Source organism: Nicotiana tabacum, chromosome 11 (genome assembly GCF_000715075.1).
Source record: "Nicotiana tabacum cultivar K326 chromosome 11, ASM71507v2, whole genome shotgun sequence".
NCBI lineage: Eukaryota > Viridiplantae > Streptophyta > Magnoliopsida > Solanales > Solanaceae > Nicotiana > Nicotiana tabacum.
This window is the reverse complement of record NC_134090.1, coordinates 115,057,460-115,082,693: the sequence shown is the minus strand read 5'-3', so window position 1 is coordinate 115,082,693 and position 25,234 is coordinate 115,057,460. Positions and strand designations below refer to the sequence as shown.

General features: G+C 36.4%; 1 protein-coding gene and 1 long non-coding RNA gene across 2 annotated transcripts; one reads left to right on the top strand and one right to left on the bottom strand.

Annotated features, from left to right (window-relative positions):
- Nucleotides 1-545: 545 nt before the first annotated feature.
- Nucleotides 546-12,660, top strand: LOC142166345 (uncharacterized). Its single transcript, XR_012696699.1, has 4 exons — nucleotides 546-695; nucleotides 1,991-2,203; nucleotides 6,590-6,820; nucleotides 12,253-12,660. It is a non-coding gene; the product is annotated as an uncharacterized LOC142166345 (long non-coding RNA).
- On the bottom strand, nucleotides 8,209-10,271 carry LOC107823643 (cytidine deaminase 1-like). Its single transcript, XM_016650330.2, has one exon. It carries the CDS (start codon nucleotides 10,096-10,098, stop codon nucleotides 9,514-9,516), a length of 585 nt encoding a protein of 194 aa, XP_016505816.2. The 5' UTR covers nucleotides 10,099-10,271; the 3' UTR covers nucleotides 8,209-9,513.
- Nucleotides 12,661-25,234: the final 12,574 nt, after the last annotated feature.

Genomic DNA, 25,234 nt, shown 5'->3' with positions numbered 1-25,234 from the left:
AGTGTTATAAATAGAATTGTATTTAAAGTGAATGTCTATATTCTAGAGAGATTCTAGGGTTTGTTACTTGGTGACTAAGAGGGTGTTTGGCTAAGCTTATAAGCTGATCAAACTGGCTTATAAGCACTTTTTGACTTATCTACGCGTTTGGTAAATTAAAAGTGCTTATAAGTCAAAAATAAGCCAAAAGTCATAAGTTGGTCTCCCCAACTTATCAAATTTCAGCTTATAAGCACTTTAGGTTTGACCAAAATATTTACTATTTTATCCCTACAATACTTCTTTTTAAAACAAAACTCTTCGTATACCCAGTTCTTCAGCTGCTTATTATTAATTTCAGCACTCAAACACGTAACTGTTTATTTTTTAAATGAGTTTCAGCACTTAAAAGTGCTTTTCAACATGTAATGCTTATCACCTACTCTAAATCAGCTAAGCCAAACGGGCTCTAAGTCACTTTTTCCCTAGAGGAATTCTATTGTATTTTAATTGATCCCAAATCAATAACAATTCTCACTCTTTCTTTGCAATATATTCTTCTTTATTGTTTTATAACATAAACAATTTTATTACGCAAACTTTGGATAATTCTAATTGCTAATGGCTATTTTTAAAATCAATTTTGGGTTAAACACTATGGTGCTGCTGACTGCTGTGAACCCCTCGAGATATCTCTGTCTAACAAAATCGAGCTTGTAAGTTCCTCCATTCTCTACTCTCTGTCAGAAACCCTACCTCCTTCTTCAAATGATTCTATAGTTAGATAACATGATTGCGAATTAGGTTCATAAAAGATTTTAGTTATAACAGTTGTTAGTCACATTTACAGGTTGATATGCTTTCTTATTTGCTTCAAATGCGATATTGGCTCTGAAATTATGGGTTATTATTTATCTTCATTTGGTGTTAGTCATCAGTTATCTGAAAATTTTTCCTTTAGAAAAGGGGAAAAAAGAGAATAATTTGAGTTTAGAAGTTGAAACTCGTTCTTATTTGCTTCCGCTGGCATTCGCTCTGAAATAATGAGTATTACAAATCAGCCTTTTGTTATTACGTACTAATAATCAATTATCTGAACACTTCTCTTATATAGAGAAAATAGTCAGAGAATACGGTCATTTGTCAATTCCTTCTTAATGTTGAAACAACCGTTTTCAATTTCTAACCCTCTTTGATCTCAGCGTTTGAAACTAGTTAATATTGGAGTATCCCTAAAATCCGTATAAATCCCTCCGCCCTTGGGGTTTTGATATGTTGAATAATTATTACTTAGTGTATAATAATAATTTTGTATGATTAGAATGTCTTCCAAGTTTTCTTTTGCAGATTTTAGTTTTCGTGTTGGTTGGTTCTTTCACTGTTACTGGAGCTTAGTGTGCTGATTGAATTGATCTCCATTTTTAATATTCTTATGTGTCTATTGTTCTGCTGGTAGTAAGACAAAATCTATTTAGTTCAAATACAGAGACAAACAAATGAATGTTTATTAGCTAATGATAAAAACGTTTCCTATGACCAAAAGATGGTCTCACTGTTATTGAGCAGCAATCATATTCAATAAGTTTAGTGGAGATATTAACATAGCATAAAAGATGGATATCACTTGGATTTAACGTAAACTGATTGACTACAATTAAGGAAAATATGTTTACCTCTTGAGTGGCTGGTGATAATGTGGAGATAGGCAACAGCAGCAGAAAAGGTCTTGTATTGTTAGCATTTGTCCTCCTTGACAGATCTCCCTATGTTGCTAAAATGCTACTCTCCTTCTTTTCTCTTGCAAATGTTCCTCCAGTAGTATAGGTTCCTTATATTACTTTTACTAACCCTTGTCAATACATCTTTTCATAGTAACCAGTTATTATGGTTGTCAAACTCTGGAATTCTTTAAAAAGAAAGTATACCTTGTGATTTGTGAACTATCTTACTGTTTTATGCATGACAACAGTCATATCTGTATACAAGTTAACCTCTTATTCCATTAGTGCAGTTGAGCTGGTAAAGTAAAAATCTTGTGAACATGGTAACGTATTTGGGGAGGAAATATGCAGATTCTGTATACTCAAAATGGGAAAAGACAATTCTTTGGGACATGGTTGAACCATACAGGAGACGAAGATCATTTACTCCTCTGGTCACAATCTACGTCTGTGCATTTTATACTGGAGTTATCGGGGCAGTCGTCACTGAGCAACTCTATAAGGTATGGTGGCATCAGGTCATTGGGTTAATACTGTATCGATTTCATTACTGATGCTTAGATGTTTTACTCGTATCTGTTATAATGATCTGTTAAACACTTGCCCTTTCTTTTTGACTGTCACGACCCAAAATCCACTAGTCGTGATGGCACCTAACCCAACCCGCTAGGTAAGCCAACTAGTAACTATCAAATTTCAATAATGCTAATAAGTCAATTAAACAAAATAAATTATCTGGATCTATTACATTTCCTAAGGACTGGTAGTACAAATCATGTGCTTCTAAGAATAAAGTTTACAAAGTTGATACGAAGAAAATACATCTTCTGTTTGAAAAGTACATAAACAGAATTTTATAATCTAAGGCTACCGTGAACAAGAGGCAGCTACAGCAGGAACGTAGGTACGCCTTCAAATCCAGCATCCATCGAATGCAGCAACATCGGCATCCGGGATCTGCACGCAATGTGCAGTATGAGTACAACCGTCCCCATCTACTCAAAAAGTAACAAACCTAACCTCAGGTTGAAAGCATTGACGAGCTGGAACATAGGTCGGGTCCAACACCAATAACCAATAGCAGTTCATAATAGTGTAAAACAAATAAATAAAGAAATAGCTCAGAGATAAAGTGCTCAGCCTTTTCACAGTTTTTCGAAAATAGTTCCGCTTTTCAAGAATATCAATGAAAACCCAAATCCCTTATCGAAATCATCTAAAAATTATGAGATATTTTGAAAATTGTAATTTTCCTGAAAAATCTTTTCCACAATAAATGAAAATGTTTCATTTCCTTTCTAAATAACAAGTGTGAAATACATCTCTATAACCACATATCAATGTATGTAAAAAGTCATGAATGACGTGATACCATACAACATGAGGAAAATGTATCTCTATGCCTGTATGTCATGTGCATGTCAAATGCGATGCGACTCAGCAATAAAACCGTATGCATCCTCGCAGAGTATCAATTCACTCAGTCCTCCTAGTCACTCAGTACTCACAGCCACTCAGTCCTCACAATCACTCAATCCTCCCAATCACTCGGCACTTGGCACTCGGCACTCGCACTCAGTAGATACCTGTGCTCACTGGGGGTGTGCAGACTCCGGAAGAGCTCCTTCAGCCCAAGCGCTATAACAAGCCAATCATGGCATAAATCAATCAGGCCCTCGACCTCACTCAAGCATAAATCAATAAAACATGTTGCTGCGTGTAGCCCGATCCCATAAACATCCTCACCATCAGGCCCTCGACCTCACTCAGTCATCACACTCTCCAGTCTCTCAGGCTCTCAATGTCATGAAACCAGCCCGTCAACAATGATATGATGTATCAATAAATAACAACTGAGACTGAGATATGATATGAATGCATGAATATGACTGAGTACGAAATACCAATGAAATTAGTGAAATGACAGCAAGAAATGACCACTTTGGATCCTAGCAGTATTGTCATAAAGCCTAAACAGGATATCTAGCATGATGCACAACTCAATTACTTTATCACATGGTGAAAAACACAGATATCAACAAAGTAGGGCCACTATACAGTGCCCTAAAGACAACGAAGTCACAATTCACAGGGTGCACGCCCACACGCCCGTCACCTAGCATGTGGGTCACCTCAACATCAATCACTAGCACGTAATTTGGGGTTTTATACCCTCAACACTAAGTTTAGAAGAGTTACAAGTCAATTCCGACACCGAGCAAGCCAAGCGATGCTCCAAGAATGCCATCACGCGCCTTGTGACCTCCGAACGGCTCAAAACCCAATCCTTGTGATGAAAATTGCTCCAAAATCGCCCCAAACCGCATTTGAAAATGTAAAAATGAAGCCAAAATCGTGAACCCTTGTATTTAACATTCTGCCAAGCAATTCCGCATTTGCAGACACATTAGCCGCTTCTGCGACATAACCTCCGCTTCTGCGGAATCAATTGAGGACTCGACCCTCGCACCTGCGGACAACATACCCGCTTCTGCGACATCGCAGGTGCGAGCCACCATTCGCACCTGCGAAAAACCTCGCTCCTGCGCTCCATCACTTCGTACCTACGAATCTGCATATGCGCCCAAATCTCTGCTTCTGCGGTCTTCCTCACCCAACACTATTTTCGCTCCTGCGACCACCGCATCTGCGCATACCAATCGCAGGTGCGGTTACACCAGAACCAGCAATAGCAACATTGAAGAAAATGATCCGAAATCAATCCGAAACATGCCCGAGCCCTTTGGGACCTCGTCTCAACATACCAACAAGTCCCATAACATAACACGGACCTACTCGAGGTCTCAAAACACACATAACAACATCGAAACGACGAATCACACTTCAATCCGAAATCATTGAACTTTGAAATTTCAACTTCCACAACCGATGTCGAAACCTATCAAATCACGTCCGATTGACCTCAAATTTTGCACACAAGTCACATTTGACATTACGGACCTGCTCCAACTTCCGGAATTGGAATCCGACCCCGATATCAAAAAGTCCACTCTCGGTCAAACTTTCCAAAATTTCAACTTTCGCCATTTCAAGCCAAATTCTACCACGGACCTCCAAATCACGATCCGGACGCGCTCCTAAGTCCAAAATCACCCAATAGAGCTAACGGAACCATCAGAAATCCAATCCGAGGTCAATTACTAAAAAGTCAAACTTGGTCAAACCTTTCTAGTTTGAAGCTTCTAGCTGAGAATCATTCTTCTGAATCAATTCCGAATGACTTGAAAACCAAAACCGACGATTCACATAAGTCATAATACATCATACGGAGTTACTCATGCTCTCAAACAACCGAGCGAAATACAAATGCTCAAAACGACCGGTCGGGTCGTTACATCGACACATTTGGGTAATAGTAGCTTCAGAAGTTGAAAGTAGTGGCTTGCTGAAAGATGGGTTTGGGAACTACACTATAGGTACAGGGATCGCTATATTAGACTTCCCTTATTTACTTCCCGGAACCTTGCTTCTTTGGTTGAGAAGGAGGTGGTTGGGTCGGCAAGCAGTCATCCATCAATCCCTTGTTTTACAGAGGACAGGCACTTAGTGATGAGTGCAAGAAGTTAACTTTTGCTCCCTTGGAGGTGATTTCCTTGTTGTGTGTCACGCATTGTTTACCTCACTGCTACAAGTAATGGATCCATCACCATTGACAATCTCAAGAACTTGATCTAGTGTTAAATAGTTTCAAGCACCGTCTGGGAACTCTAACATTTGTTCCTTCTGGGGATTTCGAACGTGCCGCAAACAAAAGCTTGATATTTAAGCGGAGAAGGGTAGAGGGACGGGGCCATCGTCCGCCGAGTTTCGAACTTTGTGCGAGCTGAACCTCAGGGACTTCTCGGTTATCAAAAAAGATATGTGTTTTAGTTCTAATCTAGGAAAGTTAACAAGATGGTAAATCTAATAATCTACATTAGTTAACAAAAAGAATATGTAAATTGTGTAGCATAAGCATGAGTCAAAAATGTGCTTTCTCAAGGAACAAAAAGAAGAGTCAGGATATTTAAAGTACAGAGAAATTTATAGGAAGAGAGTGGTGCTTTCATTTGTTTCTTTTTTTTTCTTGTGGGGGGGGGGGGGGTGTTAACATGCTGTATCGATTTGTGTTGCTTCAAATTTGCCGTTAAAAGTGAAACTACAGCACAATTCAGGATCAAATTTGACTCTGAGATCAACTGAAAATTTGGATTTTTTTAGCTAAGATCAGAAAAAAAAAAAGATAATAGAATCTGTATCCTACTAACTCCATATAAGGAAGTTCGTCAGTGTTATTGTCTATTCTGTACGCAAACTTTGACTGCGAACATACTATCTCTTCTTACCACTATGATTATAATGTACAAGTCAAGGAGTGAATGTCTGTCTTCCTATGTTAGAACCTCAATGCAGTCAAAGATATAAGGAAGTTCGTCAGTGTTATTGTCTATTCTGTACGCAAACTTTGACTGCGAACATACTATCTCTTCTTACCACTATGATTATAATGTACAAGTCAAGGAGTGAATGTCTGTCTTCCTATGTTAGAACCTCAATGCAGTCAAAGTAGGAGGATTATTCGCTTTTTCATGTCTCTGCTATTCAAGTTGGTTCTCTTTCTTTTTGCTGATCCTTTCTTGTAAGACTAGATTAATCGTTTTTTTTTCTTTTTTTGGTATTTATCTGCTACATGGAATGAATTTTCATTGCTCAAGATCATGACCCATTTCCACTTGTGAAGACTATTATGAGAGATGTAAATTCTTCTGATCAACATAAGAGGCTTGGGGTTATGCATGGAGGATCAAAAGATTTACTTTTCAGTGATGTCTGTTTTTTTTTTTCTAAAATCTTGTCTTAATATAGAAGCTTTCTCTTCATTCTGACAGGAGAAATACTGGGAAGAACATCCTGGGGAAGCAGTGCCTCTAATGAAACCAATGTTTTAAGGTGGCCCTTGGAGAGTAATGAAAGGGGATGTTCCTCCAACCGGAAAGTTCAATGCCTGAGCTTCAGCTCCTTCAAATGGCTGTGATTCTCGCGAATATCTGTGAGTGAATACTTGTTTGGCATGTTGGTTTTGCAGTTCACTTTGACCAATTTGGTGGCTGGACGGCCTGGTAATAATATGCTTCTTCTCATTTCATTTGGCAGTATGAGTTTCTGGTTCTTACCTTGTCATCCAATTTAGTGACACAACTTATATTTTACAGAAAAAGTGTCGAAAATGCCCCTAACGTATTGGAAATGGTTTAAATTTGTCTCCTCCTACCTATTGGGCCAAAATTGACCTTTACTTTAATCTTTTGGTTAAAAATGCCCCTCTTTCTATCAGAACTATAAGATGGCAAATGTGGGTCCTTTAATTAAATAGGTGTCACTGATGTATTGATTCATGTGGCGTTAGACCCATAAATAACTGACCTATCCGGGTTAACCCAAAACAACTAAAAGCCAGTTGAGTTCAGCATCAATGGTGGAGTCGATTTCACCGAGCTAGAAACAATTCAAGTTCAGCAATTTTACCACTACACTTGGATTAATAGATGCTGAAGCAATGCTTTAAGCTTAAAATTCAATCCTCACAGCAAGGTACTGAAGCAATGCTTTAAGCTCGAATCAACTTTAGTCAAGCAGATTAACACAATTGATCTCAGCAAAGAACCCAGCAGTAGAGGATTCAACAATGCCCAGTACGAGCTCCTCGAAGCAGCAACTATTCCCGATTCTCAGCGTCAATTCAATAGGTTTTCCGAATGAATTCAACAAACCTTGCCTCGCTTTGCGGGCGCTTCAATGTCACATCAAAGCTCTAAGGCATATTTTTCCTTGCCAATGAGTAGGGGTGTACAAAGAAAACTGATAAATCGCACTAAACCGATAATCCGTGTCAAATAAAAAAAAACCCGATTGTGGTTTGTTTTGACTTGGTTTGGTATTAGAAAAGAAAACCCAACCATAATTGGTTTGGTTTGGTTTTAACTAAAAAAAGTCAAACAGAAACTAAACCAACCCGATAGTACATTTATATAATTTTTAAAAATATTTTATACATATAAATATTTATTGTAATGTAATTTATAAATATTTCTTAAACTTTTTCACAATTTCATCTTTTAACGTATTCTTTCAAGTTTGGACTTAACATTCTTGAATGATAAATAAATTTTATAGCCCATAAATGTAGTAACTCAAACAAAGTTCAAATCAATACTAATGCTAACAAAAGAAACTCAATTCAACACTAGGAATATGATGATAGTGTTGGATATCTATTTTTTAGTTTACACTGGTTTATGATGAAAGTGCATAACTTAATTTATTTTTTCTTTACTGCTTATTTATGTGATTAAAAGTACATATTAGCTATACTTATTTTAGCATGACATATATAGTATATTTAGATTATGTTCATTTTTATTATGGCTTAGTAATTAACAATATTTGCTTTATGCAATTTTATTATCTTTATAATGAATATTTTAGTATAATGTTATGACTTATCTCATATTATTGTGTTATTTTCTTGAAAAATACAATATATAGTTGTATCTTAATAGGACTAAAGAAATATTTAGAGCACAAGTTACATATTTTGTGCTATAAAAACTTTACCGAAAAAAATCCCGAAAACCCAAAAAAAAACTGAAAAATCCGTGAAAAACCGAGATTGAAAAACCCGACTTTGTTGGTTTGGTTTATAGATTTAAAAACCCGATACCATTGGTTTGGTTTGGTAATTGAAAAATCCGAAGCAACCCGACCTATGTACACCCCTACCAATGAGTGTGATCCTGAAAAGTAACTGCATATTCAACAGACACTTTTGACATCCAATCTACTCAAAGAAGCTTTTTCCTCTTTTTGATTAGCTTAAAAAGAGAGCAGAAGAAAACAGAGAAAAGTACCCTTTGACATGCAATCTACTCAAAGTAACTGCATATTCAACAGACACTTTTGTAAAGTGTACAAGACATTACTCTTAAATATTGTACACCCTATATAAAATTTGCTTAATCAGGAAGATAAATAAAGAAACGTAAATCAAATAACTATAATTACAAAAAAGTGCTTTCTTTTAAAAGCAAAGAACCAGTAAGATATTTTTGCAAGTTTATATTGAAATGTTAAGCACTGTTGATCGAGGCAGGAAAATGATGTAGAGGTGGATCCAGTTTTGTTTCTTCATTCATTCATTCATTTATTCACCATTAGGCTTGACTGATGACATCAATGCCAATCTATGATTGCAGATTATAGTCATGCAAAGAAGTTTAAGTAATTATCATGAAGTTGAAGCCTTTTGGCATCATTTTTCTGCAACATGGCAATGGAACACCTTGATATCGCATTTAGGAGAAATCATATTCAAAAGCAGCCTGGCAGTTTCTTCCTGTCTCACCTTTGCTCTCTCCTTCTCAACCAAAGCTGCCGCCACAATCCTTTCATATTCACCTCCTCCCTTAGCCACAAAACCCACAAGTGCTGCCTGCACTTGCCCTAAACTTGGATTATAAGCAGTAGATTCCACATAAGAACCTTTATAAAACTTACCATCTCAATCCATGAGTGCCACCCCAGATGGGCACCCGCGATATGGTGCATGTGAATCATTAGCAGCTTCCAGAGCTACAAGTTTCAAAAGGGTAGTACTCTCTATTTCATTTTTTACCCAAAACCCATTGCTTAATATTCCAGAGTTCATAATACCATTAACTGTTGTAGATTCGCTTTCTGATTCATGACTTGATGACCCATTATATGCATGTCCATGATAATTGCCCTTCTTGGAAATGGTCTCGCTTATTTGATCCTAAACAATCCTCACCCCATTAACCAGTTTTTGGGGTTGAGTTAGATCTAAGGTCAATTTTCTTACTATAGACAGAAATAAACTATTATGATGGTGCTCGAGCAGCAAAGGAGTTTCCTCGTCCAAAAGATCAAGTGGACCAAACGGGTAGGGAAATAATTCAGCAAAAGGCTTGAATGTAATATCAGGATTATTGTTCTGCAGAGACGTGATGTGGATTTGGAGAGTGGAAGAGTTGCGTAGTTCTTGAAGAAACTGTCTACAGTGGCCGCAAGGTGCAGCAGAGACCGCAAAAGCTACGAGGCGAGAGCAGTTATGGACAGCGAGGTTGAGGAGTAAAAACTGCTCGGCATGGACAGTATGGTGAAGGGGAAGGTCAGGGAACTCAAGGTTAACGCCTAGAAAGACGCGACCATCGGAGCCAAGGCCAACGGCGCTAACATGGAAATTTGAGATGGGAGGGCAGGCATGGTTCTTGGCTGGTTCAATCAACGTTGGCAAAAGTTGAAGGGTGGAGGGGAGGCCAAAGGATTGAGCCATGAGCTCAGCCTCTGAGGCTTCCAACACAAATTTAGGATAATCCATATTAACGTTTTGTGTAATGCTTTTCTTGGAGGTAGAAAATAAGGTTTTTGAGGAATTTTGCCGGAACTTATATTCGTGTCTTCTTCCTTTTTTGTGCTTTGGAAAGATTGCCCCTTAACGGTAGGAAAGGATTTCGTAGAAATGTGGAAGGAGAAGGGGAGGGAAAGAGGAGGGATCACAGGCTATTGATGCTCCGGTAAGGAGGTGCGAACGGCTGGTTGTTGAGGGCTCGAGAAGAGGTAGAGGGCAGCTTAAGAAGTATTGGGGGAGGTGATTAGGCAGGATATGGCGATGCTTCAGATTTCCGAGGACATGGCACTTGATAGGAACATGTGGAGGTCGAGTATTAGGGTTGTAGGTTAGGAGGTAGTTGAGTCTTGTCTTATGCCATAACTTTGGGAGACTAGTTTGGTAGGGATACTATTTTGCTTTTGCTTTGTATCATTCCTCTTGATTTCATGTTTATATATATTTCTTTCATATTATTTCTGTGGTGTTACCAATATTATCTTCTTTTGTCCTTTTGTCTTCTTGAGCCGAGGGTCTTTCGGAAACAGCCTCTACCCCTTCGGGGTAGGGGTAAGGTCTGCGTACACACTACCCTCCCCAGACCCCACTAGTGGGATTTTACTGGGTTGTTGTTGTTGTTGTTGTTTTTCCTTTGGTTGTTACCTGGTGTTTGATGTATCATAAGTTGGTGACTTGGGGGAATAATAAGCTTTCAATTTGTGTGGCGTAGTTTAATTATACACTCTTTAAGAAAGAAAGAGGACATTCAGAACTTTTTGTCTTAATTGTGCCATGATATTATTTTACGTGTATTTTTACGGGTAAAATAGAAAGTTCAAAGTTAAATTGTTTTTACATATAAAAAGATGATGTTTTTTCGAAATGCACTAATAAAAAAAACTAGTGTCATATAAAATAGAATGGAGGGAATATATTTATAATCATGTGTAATTGTTTATGGTTTTATATATACTTCATTAAAAGATATAATGTTAGTGGTCATTGGGATTTGGCGGACAGCAAAACTGATGGAGGTTTTAGGTCTTTCTTAGAGTTGGATATAATGATCAAGAAGTTATTCAACTATTATTAGTCACGTCAGTAAAGAGGGAAACGACAACAGCTGATCAGATACATATCATTGCAAGCTCGATACAAATATTTATACGAATAAAATAACTAATTATCAATAAACTACAACATTAATTGAAACTTGAATCAAAAGTTAAACAAAGTAAAGGCAACTTCCTACACGAAAGGACGTACTAATATCTTTTAAATAAAGAATAGCATTAGTACAATCAAATCAATGTTTTCCGTATAACGAAAGTAGTTATCGCGTAACTTAGGTGCTAATTCACCTGTAATTCTTGTAGTAAGAGAAACAAATGTGTTGCTTCTTCTTGGAATTTGAATCATCAAATTAGTAGTAGGTTCATGCAGTATTCCTCGAATTTTAATTGATGACTGTCAAGGTATTGGTTGTCAGAAACTATGTTGTGAACTTCACGGCTGCTGCGGAGTGCATTGACTGGAAATAGACTTGCCCTTTTATTAGGATTTGGAGTTCTTTTTATGTCTCTTCACATTAACAACCAAGTTGCCCATTGAAAATTGCTTGCACACCTACTAGGTCTAGTATTATATTGTCTTCAGGAAATTTGGGTTTTGTTTCTTTAACTGCTTAAAGTCCTTCCAAAATTTTGTGTTGTAAGCTGAATGAAAAGAGTACGGAAATTTATTGGTAATATCTAGGAAAGTTTTAAGGTTACTCATTTAGGAGATGAGTCTAAATGGGAAATGAGTTTATCTAATTAAAACATGAACATGGACTACTTGGTATCCAAAGTTGAGGGAGATCGGACTTTATATATGTAATAACTCAACCCCTCGTTTCAGTGGCGGATCTAGAATTTTAAAGTCGTGGGTGCTCACTGATAAAAATTTTGATAGAAGAGGAAAAAAGAGTTTAGTTATGGGTGCTCAATCAATATTTATCTAAATATTTTTATAATTACCTATATAAATTTATTAAATCTTGTCAAAGATAACGGGTGCTTGAGCACCCAAAATCAGCATGTAGATCCGCTCCTGCCTCGTTTTGAGTTTTAATGTTCTCTCTTATTTTTTCGAGACTTTCTGTAGGTATATAATATTTGAGACCTATTGGTATGGTTTGAGTTTGGACCCAAGGGGCTCGAGGTTGTTTCGGCATATTTTGGAATTTTCAGTTGCAGATTTTTGGAGCTAGTGCAGACACCTGTCCGATCGCGGCTTCCTGGCGCGATCACGGTGAAAAGGCATTGTCAAAGCTTTGTGATCATGCCATGCCTTGTGTGATTACATTGAAGGAAAGGGGTGACCATATTGTTTAGTGCTATTGCGTGGGTGTGACGCAACTGCATTGCCTAACTACCTGGCCGGCTCCCACCACCGGTGCTATGTCCAGAGGCAGATCCAGAATTTAGAGGTTGTGGGTGCAACTTTTTCTGTAAACCGTATATTTACATCTAGCCACAAAGACTAAATAGAAAGAGCTAGTCGATTCGATAAGGTTTTTGTTACTCCGATTAGGTTTTACGTCTTTTATTCACACGCATAAACAAATAAGTTCGATTTTGTCTAGTTACTTTATTTTCAAGCTTAAATTTAAATTATATTATGAAAGAAAATTGCACAGATTTTTTTTACTGAAAGAGCACCTCCAATTATAAAATTTGCTTAAAAATAGATTAACTACTACAAATTGTTTGTTTAACTAGATCAATTTACATTCCATATTCTCGAGTTTATTTTTTAATCTTAATTCCCAAGTTTGTATAACAATTCTTTGCAAAGCAAAACCTTCAAATTTTCAACATATGAGAATTAACTCAAAAATGTCTACTACTCAAGCCATTTAATTTTTTAAAAAGTCAATAGAAGAGAGTGATATTGCTCAATTATACTCCAATATATATAATAATGTCGCGTCATCAAAAAAGGAGATACTATCAATTAACTATTTCAAATGACTTATGGAAAGAAATTGTCTAAAGTATGCATATTGGTAGAAAAGAAAAGGAAGGTTAATGCAAAGATTCTTTTTTAAAAGAAAGGAAGAAGCAGCAAAAGATAAAAAGAAGAACAATAGAGAGGGAGATAGGGGTGTACATGGACCGGGTTGGTTCGGTTTTTATTAAAATCGAACCAAACCAACTATATCGGTTTGGATTGGTTCGATTTTATCGGGTTTTTCGCGTTTTCGTTATTACATGAATATTATTTCAATCTTACTTTGTTAAAATTATAGATAAGGCTTTGATAAGTGAATATATGTTTAGTAAATATGGAAAAAATTGACAAACATATGATCTATTAAAATATGCTAATGGAAGAATTTTTTTAGTAACACATGATAGTTATTTTCTTAGTCGTCTAACAATAAGTTTTCGTTAATTTACACTTTCAAGGTTAATACATGAGAGGATCCCAAATATTTCTACATTTTCTAAAGAAAATTCACTATAAAGTCTTAAAAATATAAATAAAATTTATATATTTATATGACGGTTTGGTTCGAGTTTTTTTACTCAATACCAAACCAAGTCAAACCAAACATAGTCGATTTTTTTAATCGGTTTGATTTGGTTTTTCGGTTTGGTGCGGTTTTCTGGTTCGGTTTGAACATCCCTAGAGGGAGATATAGCGAATAAAAGGAAGAAAAAAAGAGGCGAGGCTTAGAGATCAACAGAGAAAACAAAGAATAAAAAAGAATAGAAACAAGGAAAATGAAAAGCATGCATTAGCAGCAAGTTAATGCGTCCATAGAGATTCGACCTCGGGTTCGGTAGGAACAAAGAGACTTCAAAGTCCTTGCTGAACCAATGGCACCCGACTCTACTTCAAAGTCCTTGTGAATTAATTCAATACAAATGATAAATTGCATTAGATTAAATAGATAAAAAACATAATGAATCGTCAAACCAATTAGGGGAGTGAACCCGGACTCAATAACAGCTTTATAATGTAATGCATGCCTTCGATCGGGCTCGCAATAACGAGAAACTGATGAACAAAAGTAAGAACTTTGAATAACCAAGAAAATAAGAGTATTTTGCCTTGATGTGCGTATTATAATATTTTTAACGAATAGTCAGACTCCCCTTTATATAGTAGATGAGTTTTACCCTAAGTACAATTCCATAAAAGGTAAAAGTCTTCCATTTTTCTTATCATTGATTTTTTGCCGATACGAGCTGTGATTCACGTCGTGACATCCGGCTGGGCACGGATATCACAACCCTTTGTTAGTCATGCTCGATTATCTGGTAATGCTCTCTAAAATTTTGGGATTCGAATCGGACCGGGGGGACATGGTCCTGATTCGTCCGAGGGTAGGTGTTTCAGGCCGGACCCCGACCCGAGCGACTCCTTGCTCTGATTCTGGTTCCTTGCGGTCACGTCTCTGCTCTGTTTACTCCATCGAGTACCGAGGTGTCCAACGGGCTCGGTCTCACCTGTATACAAGATCCCGCTTCTGCGTCCTCATATTCGCTTTTGCAGACTCGCACCTACGGATCAAAACTTTGTAGGTGCAACAACACTAGACGTGAACTGCCAACTAACTCTAAAATGATTAGGATTCCATCCGAAACTCACCCGAGCCCCTCGGGGCCCTGTCCAATTTCACAAACCAGTTCCAAAATATAACACAGACCTACTTGAGGTCTCAAATCACACAAAATAACATCAAAACCATAAATCACACCTTCTTTCAAGCTTAATGAACTAATCGAACTTTCAACTTTCAAAACTTATGCCGAACCACGTCTCACAAACTCGGAATAACTCTAAATTTTACACACAAGTCCAAAATAATATAAAAAACCTATTTCAACTTTCGGAATAATAATCCAACCCTGATAGCCTCAAAGTCAACTCCCGATCAAATCTATGAACCTTCCAAACCTTCAAATTTTCAACTTTCGCCAAATAGAGCAAATCAACCTAGGAACCTCTAAATTCAAACCCAAACATATGTCCAAGTCCAAAATTACCATACAAAGCTATTGGAACTATCAAATCACCATTCCGAGGCTATTTACACAAAGATCGAACCTTGGTCAACTCATATAACTTAAACTTTCATTCCTGGACATAAGTGTTCCGATTCACTCTAAAACTTTTCCGAAATCAAATCAACCATCACCCAAGTCAAAAAAAAAACAAAAAAAAGAAGCATACGAGAAGTTTCAAATAGGGAAATGGGGCTCAAATACACAAAATAACTGGTCGTGTCATTATACATACTTAGGCATCGTGTCATGATGTTAGGTTTGACATTTGATAAGGAGGATTCATGCACCATTCCCACATTTGGTGATCTCACTTTGATCGTTGAAACCATGTGTTTACCCTTCCCATGTTTGGTGATCTCACTTTGAGATCGTTGAAACCATATTGTTGTATTTTATTTCTTTTTTTATAGTGCTGGCCTTACCTCTTACCTTAATTATTCATTCATACCGTCATAGAGGTCCCATGGATAGACTTGTATTTTTTTGGATTATAGGTACATGAACTGATTTGCAAATGATATTCACGATTGTGGTTCATTTAAAATTATTGATGCTTATTTCACTTCGATTACTCAAAATTAGTATTAATGAAATGAATTGGATCATGTGAGTGTGACTTGGATATGTACTACATCATTAGAGTTTACTCGTCGCAATCCATTTTGGTTATGACATATAAGCCATTCTAACTTGGATCTAATTAAAAATATTTTATGAGTCTCTCCTAGGAGCCACCATTTGAACATGAATTTTCGGAATCTGAGATCTAAATCTAGAATCACCTAAATTGGATTTTGATAATCTGACTGGACTCTAAATGGAGATATAAGCATAGATTTGGATTGAAAAGGTTATAGGTCAATGATATTTGACTTTAGTTTTAGGTTTGACCACGTGGGCCCGTCGTTGACTTTTAGGTTGACTTTGATTTTGGGCTAGACTTGACTTATGGAATTGATTTTTTAGGCTTGGTTAACTTTTTTGAGTATGCTTTTGTCTATATCGATCTTCTTTGACAGATTCGGAGTGAAAAAAGGGTAATTTTTAAAGGATAGAGCTAGTTTAGGAGATCACACACAGCTCACTTTATAGGAGAATGTAGGAAAAATGAAAGATGAGTTGTACAAATGAGATGTGCAGATAAGACTCCTAAAGGAGGATCTAAGCAAGGTCAAGCATGAGCTGGACAGAACTTGTAAATGGAACGGGTCCTCTGATGCACTTTCATGGCTACATGAACACCATAGTAGCAACAAGAGAGGACTTGGCTTTGGGACCCCTGCACCTAAATGGTATCCTAAAAGAAAATATGTCAAACTTCCTGAGAGCAAATTTTGCACACACTGTGGTAAAATAAGTCACTATAAAAGTAAATGCACTACAAAAGAAAAGACAAGTCAAAAGAATAAAGAATTTGTTCAAGGGAAAAATAGGTTGCCAAATTGGGCTAAAAAGAATTTGATTCATCCTATTGCCTATAGAAAGGGACCCAAGCTAGTTTGGGTTCCTAAGACTAACCCCTGATTTTCTTTTGCAGGTCCAAGTGACGGAGAAAAACCAAATATGGTATATGGATAGCGACTTCTCAAAGCATATGACAGGAAGCAAGAACCAGTTCCTTTCATTTGAGGACCTTACAGGAGGTAATGTATCCTTCGAAAATGGGAAGAAATATGAGATCATTGGGGTTGGCAAGGTAGGTAAGACTGACTCTTACACCTACCTGATTGGTTGACTGAAGTACAATCTAATAAGTGTATCACAATTGTGTGATAGAGGTAACATGGTTGCATTCACCTCTACAAAATGCTTTGTGATTAATCTTATCACTGACAAGATAGTTTTGGCAGGAAAAAAAGTGAACAATATATATAAATATATGTTGTGGATTTGTCCACACTCTCAGATAATGAACTCACTTGCTTAAGTGCATTGGATAATGATCCCCTCCTTTGGCACAAAAGACTTGGACATGCCAGTCTAAGTCAACTCAACATACTAGTCTCCAAGGCTTGGTAATAGGACTACCTAATATTAAGTTCAAGGAAGATAAAGTTTGTGAGGCTTGTGCAAGGGGGAAGTAGGTAAGATCCTCTTTCAAAAGCAAGAAAATGGTAAGTACCACCAGAACGATGGAATTGGTTCATATGGATTTTTGTGGACCAATGAGAACTTTGAGCAGAGGTGGTAAAACATATGTTATGGTGCTTGTTGATGATTACTCTAGGTTTGCTTTGACACTATTTCTAACATCTAAAGTTGAAGCATTTGACATGTTCACTTCTTTTGTTAGAAAAGCTCAAAAACAACTAGGTAATCTAATTTGCATCAATTAGGTCTGATTATGGTACTGAATTTGAAAATGGTAAATTTGCTGAGTTTTGTGATGAGCATGTATAGATCATAATCTTTTTGCTCCTAGGACTCCACAACAGAATGGAGTAGTTGAAAGAAAGAATAAGACATTGGAAGAAATGGCTAGGATTATGCTTCTTCTAGTAAATTGTCCCATAGTTCCTGGGCAGAAGTTGTGAACACTGCATGTTACATCATAAATAAGTGCATGACTAGACCTCTTGTTGAGAATACTCCCTATGAGTTACTTAAAGGGAGAAAGCCAAATATATTCCTTCTTAGGGCATTTAGATGCAAGTATTTTGTGCACAATAATGGTAAAAGCTACCTAGGTAAGTTTGATCCCAGAAGTGATGAGGGAATATTATTGGGATATTCTTCACATAGTAAAGCTTATAAGATCTATAACAAAAGAACTATGTGTGTAGAAGAAAGTGTACATGTGGTTTTTGATGAAACTAACATTCTTTCTAAGAGGCAGGAACATGAAGATAAAGCAATTGGGCTGGTAAGAAACTCAAATGGAACCACAGCCCAGACTGAAGCTACACCAGTGGAAGGAACTGGTGATAGAACAAATCCTTCTACCCAAGACAACCTGATAGGGGGAACTAAATAAAGAAGAACTGATCCTCAAACGTTGAGAGAACCTATCCATGAACCTGTTCCTCAGTAACAAAACACCGAAGGAAAATCTAGGGGAAACCAGCTGGTTGTGAAACCTTATAAGTATAAAAGTTCTCATCCCATTGAGAGCATAATTACTGATCCAACTTCTAGAATCAAAACCAGATCTTCTTTGAAGAATCTTTGTGCTTTTGATGCTTTTCTATCTCTTATTCAACCTAAGAATGTTGCGGAGACTTTGTAGGATGTAGACTGGGTGAATGCAATGCAGGATGAACTCAACCAATTTGAGAGAAGTTAAATTTGGCATCTAGTACTAAGACCCAAGGACAAATCAGTAATTGGCACTAAATGGGCCTTTAAAAACAAACTTGATAAAAATGGAACAGTTACAAGGAACAAGGCAATATTGGTGGTTCAAGGATATAGTCAAGAAGAGGGCATGGACTATGATGAGACTTTTGTTCCAGCTGCAAGATTGGAAGCAATTAGACTCCTTATAGCCTTTATTGCTTACATGGAATTCACTCTCAATTAGATGGATGTCAAGAGTTCCTTCCTCAATGGATATCTAAAGGAAGAAGTGTTTGTCAAGCAACCTCCAAGCTTTGAAAGCAAGGAATATCCTGATCATGTGTACAAGCTTGACAAGGCACTTTATGGGCTAAAGCAGGCTCCAAGAGCATGGTATGAAAGACTATCAAAATTCTTGCTTGAGCATGGCTACAAGAGAGGTAAAATTGACAATACTTTATTCTTGAAAGAAAATAGTAAAGATCTCTTGCTAGTTCAGATATATGTTGATGATATAATCTTTGGAGCAACTACTAATAAGTTAAGTAAAGAATTTACTAAACTAATGGGGAGTGAATTTGAAATGAGTATGATGGGTGAACTTAATTTCTTTTTAGGCTTACAAATGAAACAAAACTCAAATAAAACTAAGATTCATCAGCAGAAGTATGCGAACGAGTTTCCTAAAAGGTTTAAAATGGAAGATATCAAATAAATCGATACTCCTATTGCAACAGCCACAAAATTGGATATAGATGAACCTGGTTCATCTGTTGATCAGAAGTTGTATAGGGGAATGATTGGCTCTTTGTTATATCTCACTGCCATCAGACCTGACATTGTTTTTAGTGTATGCCTTTGTGCTCGATTTCAGGAAAATCTAAAAGAGTCTCACTTGACTACTATCAAGAGAATCTTGAGATACTAGAAAGGCACCACTGACCTTTGTCTATGGTATCCAAAAGGTAGTAATTTTGACTTAGTGGGATATGCTGATGCTGATTATGCAGATTTTCTTGTGGATAGAAAGAGCACATCAGGTATGACACACTTTCTTGGCTCATGTCTTGTGTCTTGGGATACCAAAAAGCAAAATTCTGTAGCCTTATCTACTGCTGAAGTCGAGTATGTTATTGCTGCCTCATGTTGTGCTCAATTTTTGTGGATCAAACAACAATTAATAGATTTGGGAATTGATGTAGGTTGTATTCCTATATTCTGTGATAACACTAGTGCAATTAGTATGACCAAGAACCCGGTTAATTATAAGAGAACTAAACACATAGATGTTAGGCATCACTTTTTGAGTGATAACTATGAGAAGGGTTTGATCATTGTGGAATTTTGTGCTACTGACAAACAAATAGCTGACATCTTCACAAAAGCTCTAAGTAGCGATCACTTTAAAATGAACATGTTAGAATTAAGGATGATTAAGATCACCTAAAAGGAACTAGTTCTAACTCAAAGTTTGGTTAGAAAATTTTGAATTTTTTTACATAATTGGATTAGATTTTGCTCAGTCTCATACTTTCATAAGTATACTCGTGTGCCATGTGCAAATATGACTCATTAATCTCTAATGATATTATCTCTATTTTCTTAGAAAATTCAGACTTACACAAGAGATTTTTTAGTGAGGAACCTGGTTCATCAAGATTATTTGGTACGTATTCTCCACTCTACATAGTTTGAAATAATTATATTTGGATCATGATTAAGAGAAGAGTCTCATTCAATCCCAAACCCCTTTGAACTTATCCGTTACAAAATTAACCAGTTTCATTCAAAAGGAGTCTAAGACCGTATTAAGTGCCTAGATTCTAGGACACTCTTCAACGTTTTTACAAACAAAAATACAGTTTGATTAGACTTCTGAAAGGCTGCCGTTACCCAATTAAACACCCCTTCTTAAATTTATTAGGCCTAGCATTTCTTCACTTTAAATTTTCAAGCCGTCAAAATACTCTCCATCTTCTCTCGTCTTCCAAACTCACTCAAACTCTTCTTTTCTTACACCCAAGCACATAAATGGCTAACACCTCTGAGAATCATTCATCACACCCAAACCTCACCCACACCATCTAATACACTTTCAACTACTCCTATCTCTAAGAAAGGAAGGGTAACAATGATGGATCACATGATTGTCGTTAGTGGAGAGCAAATCAAGAAAATAAATGAAAATTTGAAAGCAAGTAGGGAAGAAGAACCCTAGAAATCTGATGAGTCATTCAAGTCTGGACATTGGGCGGCAAATCAATTGGCTTGGATTTATCATCCAGCTTCTTGACAGGGTTCTAAATGTCACCAAGACTCTTGCCATACCCTATGATTTTATTCTCACAACTGTACTTGCACATTTCAAGGTACCCATCAAGAAATGGGAAGTTGGTACAAGCGAGGATTATCTTGGGGCAAATACTCTAACTGCTTGTGACTATGTCACGACCCAAGTTCGCCCTCCGTGAACTATCGTGACGACACCTAGTCTTTACGACTAGGTAAGCCTAACAATTTCAAAAAAAGATCCAAAATGAGGAAAACTAATAAAAACTGAAGATAAACAATATAAAAGTATTTAAGATGCTGCTCGGCATATACCAATACAAGATCTAAAAAACTGAACAATTCTCAAAACCGGGAATCTCATGAAATCACAAGCTATGAATACTACATTGTGCTCTAACTCCAGAATGTCTAAATCAAGATAAATACAGAAGGGCTAAACTATTAGAGAGAATGGAAAGGGACTCCTCGGTCTGCGGATGCGGCAAATATAATGTGAAGTCTCCGGAGAATCGCCTCGCCTCAAGGGTAGTGGGACTGAGTCGAAGTACCTGGATCTGCACATGAAAAACATGCGCAGAAAGGGCATGAGTACACCACAACGGTACTCAGTAAGTGCCAAGCCTAACCTCGATCGAGTGTGACGAGAAAGGTCAGAGCCCTACTGATTATAACTGAAAATGAGGTAAAACAATATAGAATACGACAATATAATTAAATGCTAACAATAAGAAGTAACACAGGATAATAAGAATAACAATAACTATAAAAGAGACAAAATAATCACAAAAGGAACACCGCTCAAGAGAGAGATAACAATCGGGGATCTCGCAGTATCCCGAGGATCTCTTAGTATCCTCAATATGTGTACTGGGGATCTCTCAATATCCCGAGGATCTCTTAGTATGCTCAATATAGATATGCTGGTGATCTCTCGGTATCCCAAGGATCTCTTAGTATCCTCAATATACGTGCTGGGGATCTCTCGGTATCCCGCACTATAGTCCAAATCAATATATGTGTAGGGGATCTCCTGGGATACCGTACCGTAGTCCCAAAGTAAACACACAACAACAACACGAAGAATACTCAATTAAATTAAATTTCATACCAAGGTAAAGCAGATATTTCTAACCTAGCATGCTACACATAATCCAAATAAGGCAGTTTGAGCAAGTAAAGCAATTAAGTCAATTGACATGCTTCCCTAAGCTAACAACAGGCTTAAATTGCAAGTAATATAAACAGGAAAAGAAAATGAAAACATGATTTTTCTACAATTAGCACAAGTACGTGTCACACCTCCTTTTTCCGCACCCGCGAGGGTGCAAGGGAGTTTTTCCAATTAAAGGACAATCGAGACGGGATTGGTTTATTTATTTCAGAGTCGCCACTTGGGAGGTTTAGGGTGTCCCAAGTCACCAATTTTAATCCCGAATCGAGGAAAAGAATGACTCCATATTATAGTCTGCGTACCAGAAATCCGGATAAGGAATTCTGTTAACCCGGGAGAAGGTGTTAGGCATTCCCGAGTTCCGTGGTTCTAGCACGGTCGCTCAACTGTTATATTCGGCTTGATTATCTGATTTTATACAAATATGAACTTATGTGCAAATTTTATCTTTTAACAGCTTTATTATTATTGTTTTTAAAAGAAATATGAACATCACTTAAAACACGTCTTTGGACTGCGTCACATGAAATGCACCCACAATCCGGAACACGTTTTATTTGATGTTTTGGGATTTGGATTCGGGTCGCATGAAATGCACACCCAGGCTTAAGAAAGTAAAATATTAAACACGCGCCTAAAGAGATTATCGCGTTATTATTTTGGGGAAGACCGTGAAATTCGCTAAACGGTCCTTCCGAATTCTAATTAAACCATACATTTTGTGAGGGCCCCGCAATCTATACGTTTTATTTGGCGAGGCTCGTCTCATTTTTATTTTTAAAGGATAAACCTACAATGACTATATTTTCTATTAAGTTCGTCTCTAAAATAAAAGAAAATCTCTTAATTATTTACATGCTGAAAAACGTAACTTATTAGTTATTAGTTTACGGCTAATGTGAATGGAAAATTGCGATCGAGTTTGTACAAAAAAAAAACTGCTTTCATTTTATATTCTGTTATTCAATAATACTAGAACATGAGATTGACCATAATATCAAAACAGATTAATTATTCTTCGATTAATTTAAACTAACATTATTAGATGAAGAAAGTATACATATGAAACCTCATTATTCATTAATCATTCAATTACATCTTTATACGAAGAAAGAAAAATTATATTCAACCACAAATCTAAACAGGAGGAATTCAACAGGAACAAAGCCTGATTAATATTTCATTTTTTGCTTCAAGCCGAGATTGTACAAATGTGTACCTGAAAACAGCAGTACAAGAACAAAAGAAGGAGAAGTCAACAGCAGTAATAACACAGCAACAACAGATTCAGCAACACCGCAAACCAGTACAGTAGGAATAGCAGAAAACCCAGGAGACTATAAACGACTCCAAATATAGAGAAGAAGTAAAAGGCAGGAAAGTTCTGACTATTTCAGATCTTAAGCGAGGCAATGAAGCAATAACTATTCTTTTTCAACTTCAAAACTCTCCAAAATGAATTCTGCCCTTGTATATTCAGTGTATCCAGAATGTATATCGAGTGTATACTTCTCACTCCACCCCCTCTTTTTTTCTTCTCTCTATCTAGTTTTTCCTCTTTTTTTTTCCACTTCTTCCTAAATTTTCTCTTCTATTTATAGCAAAATTTTCGAAATTTTCAGATTTGTTTTTTTATTATTTTATTATTTTTTTAATTAAAAGAAATCCCACTTACAAATTGCTTTTATTTTTTTAGAAAAAGAAATCCCACCTTTATTTACTTTTATTTTTAAAATTCCAACTTTAATTACTTTATCTTATTTAAAATCCCACTTTTTATTTTTTTTTAAAAGAGAATCTCACTTTATTTAACTTTTCTTTAAAAAACAAACCACTATCTTTTCTTTTTCTTTTAAAAATGCTACTTTCAATTACTTTAAATTTTTTAAATTTTCAGATACCTTTATATTTTTTAATTCCAACCTTATTTTACTTTTAAATTTTTTAAAACTTTTTACTTTTTTTTTTAAAATTTTCTACATTCTTTTACTTTTTTTTATTTTTTTATTTTTTATTTTTTTTTAAAATCATTTCCGAAATTACTATATATATATATTTTTTAAAATAAAAATAATAAATAAAATAAAATATTTTCGGATTTTTTTTATATATAAAAAAACAAAAAATAAAACTATTAATAGTGATAATTCACTTTTTATTTTTTATTTTTTTGGTTTTGTTTTGTGTTGGACAAAAATGAAGAAGGGGTGTTGGGTTAATGGAGCGGACCGGATCGACCCGGTTTGAAACGGACCGGGTCATGGGGAAAGTTGGGCAATTATTTGGGCCTGTGGTTTGAAATTGAAGAAGTGGCCCAATCCGATTTTTCTTTGTATTTTTGTTCTCTTTTCTTCTTTTATTTTTCTAAAACTAAATTATAAAAGTACTTAAATTATTATTAAGAAATAAATTAAGTTATAAAAGCGCAAATTAACTCCCAATAACAATTAACGCACAATTAAGTAATAATTAAGCATAAAATTGTTCATTTGGACATTAAATGCTAAAAATGCAAAAGATGCCTATTTTTATATTTTTTATTAATTTAACAAATAAACATGCATAGACAAACATACAAATAGTTACACAAAATATCACAAAAATTGCACACCAAGAAAAATTATTTTATTTTTTTGAATTTTTTGGGAGTAATTCTCATATAGGGCAAAAATCACGTGCTTACAGCTGCCCCTCTTTGCCCGAAGACACGAAGGGTTTTCGTGCAAAGATAAAGCAAGCGATTTTTGCCCATCCGAGTACTCCGTGTGAAGCATTTTTTTTGAAAAAGATTTAACCGAACCTTTGCTTCAAAGGTTTCCTACATATCCCTGGCTAAAGGGGAATCAGGTTAATGTAGTTCGGGAAGTTTTGGTAGCTGGGACTACCGTGGGACTGCGATGTTACTGCTGTTGCATGATGTTATCATTGCTTACCAATCTCCTTGTTACACCGTGTTTAAAAGAAAACAAGAAGCTAGGCTAGACTGAAATTTGTTCTTGTTGCCTTGCTTTCTTGTTGGCTTGTGCTTCCTCCGATGCTTTTCTTCCTTGAACTTGGGAATGATACTGGCCCTTTGCTTTTCTGAATACCAGTTTTCATCATTTTGCTTGGTCCGCAAGGGACATGGCTTTCTTCATCAAGCTTTTCGGCGGTTCCTCTGGTGGGTACGGCTCTCTTCATCAGACTTGTAATGCTGGGCATGATTTAATGTTCACCAGCTGCTTCATTCAAGACGCGTCCTTTCTTCCTTTTGACTCATGCGCCTGAATTTGTGCTGGGACCTCTTGTTGCAACCTTCTGCTTCCCGGTGCTGGGGATTTTATTGTTT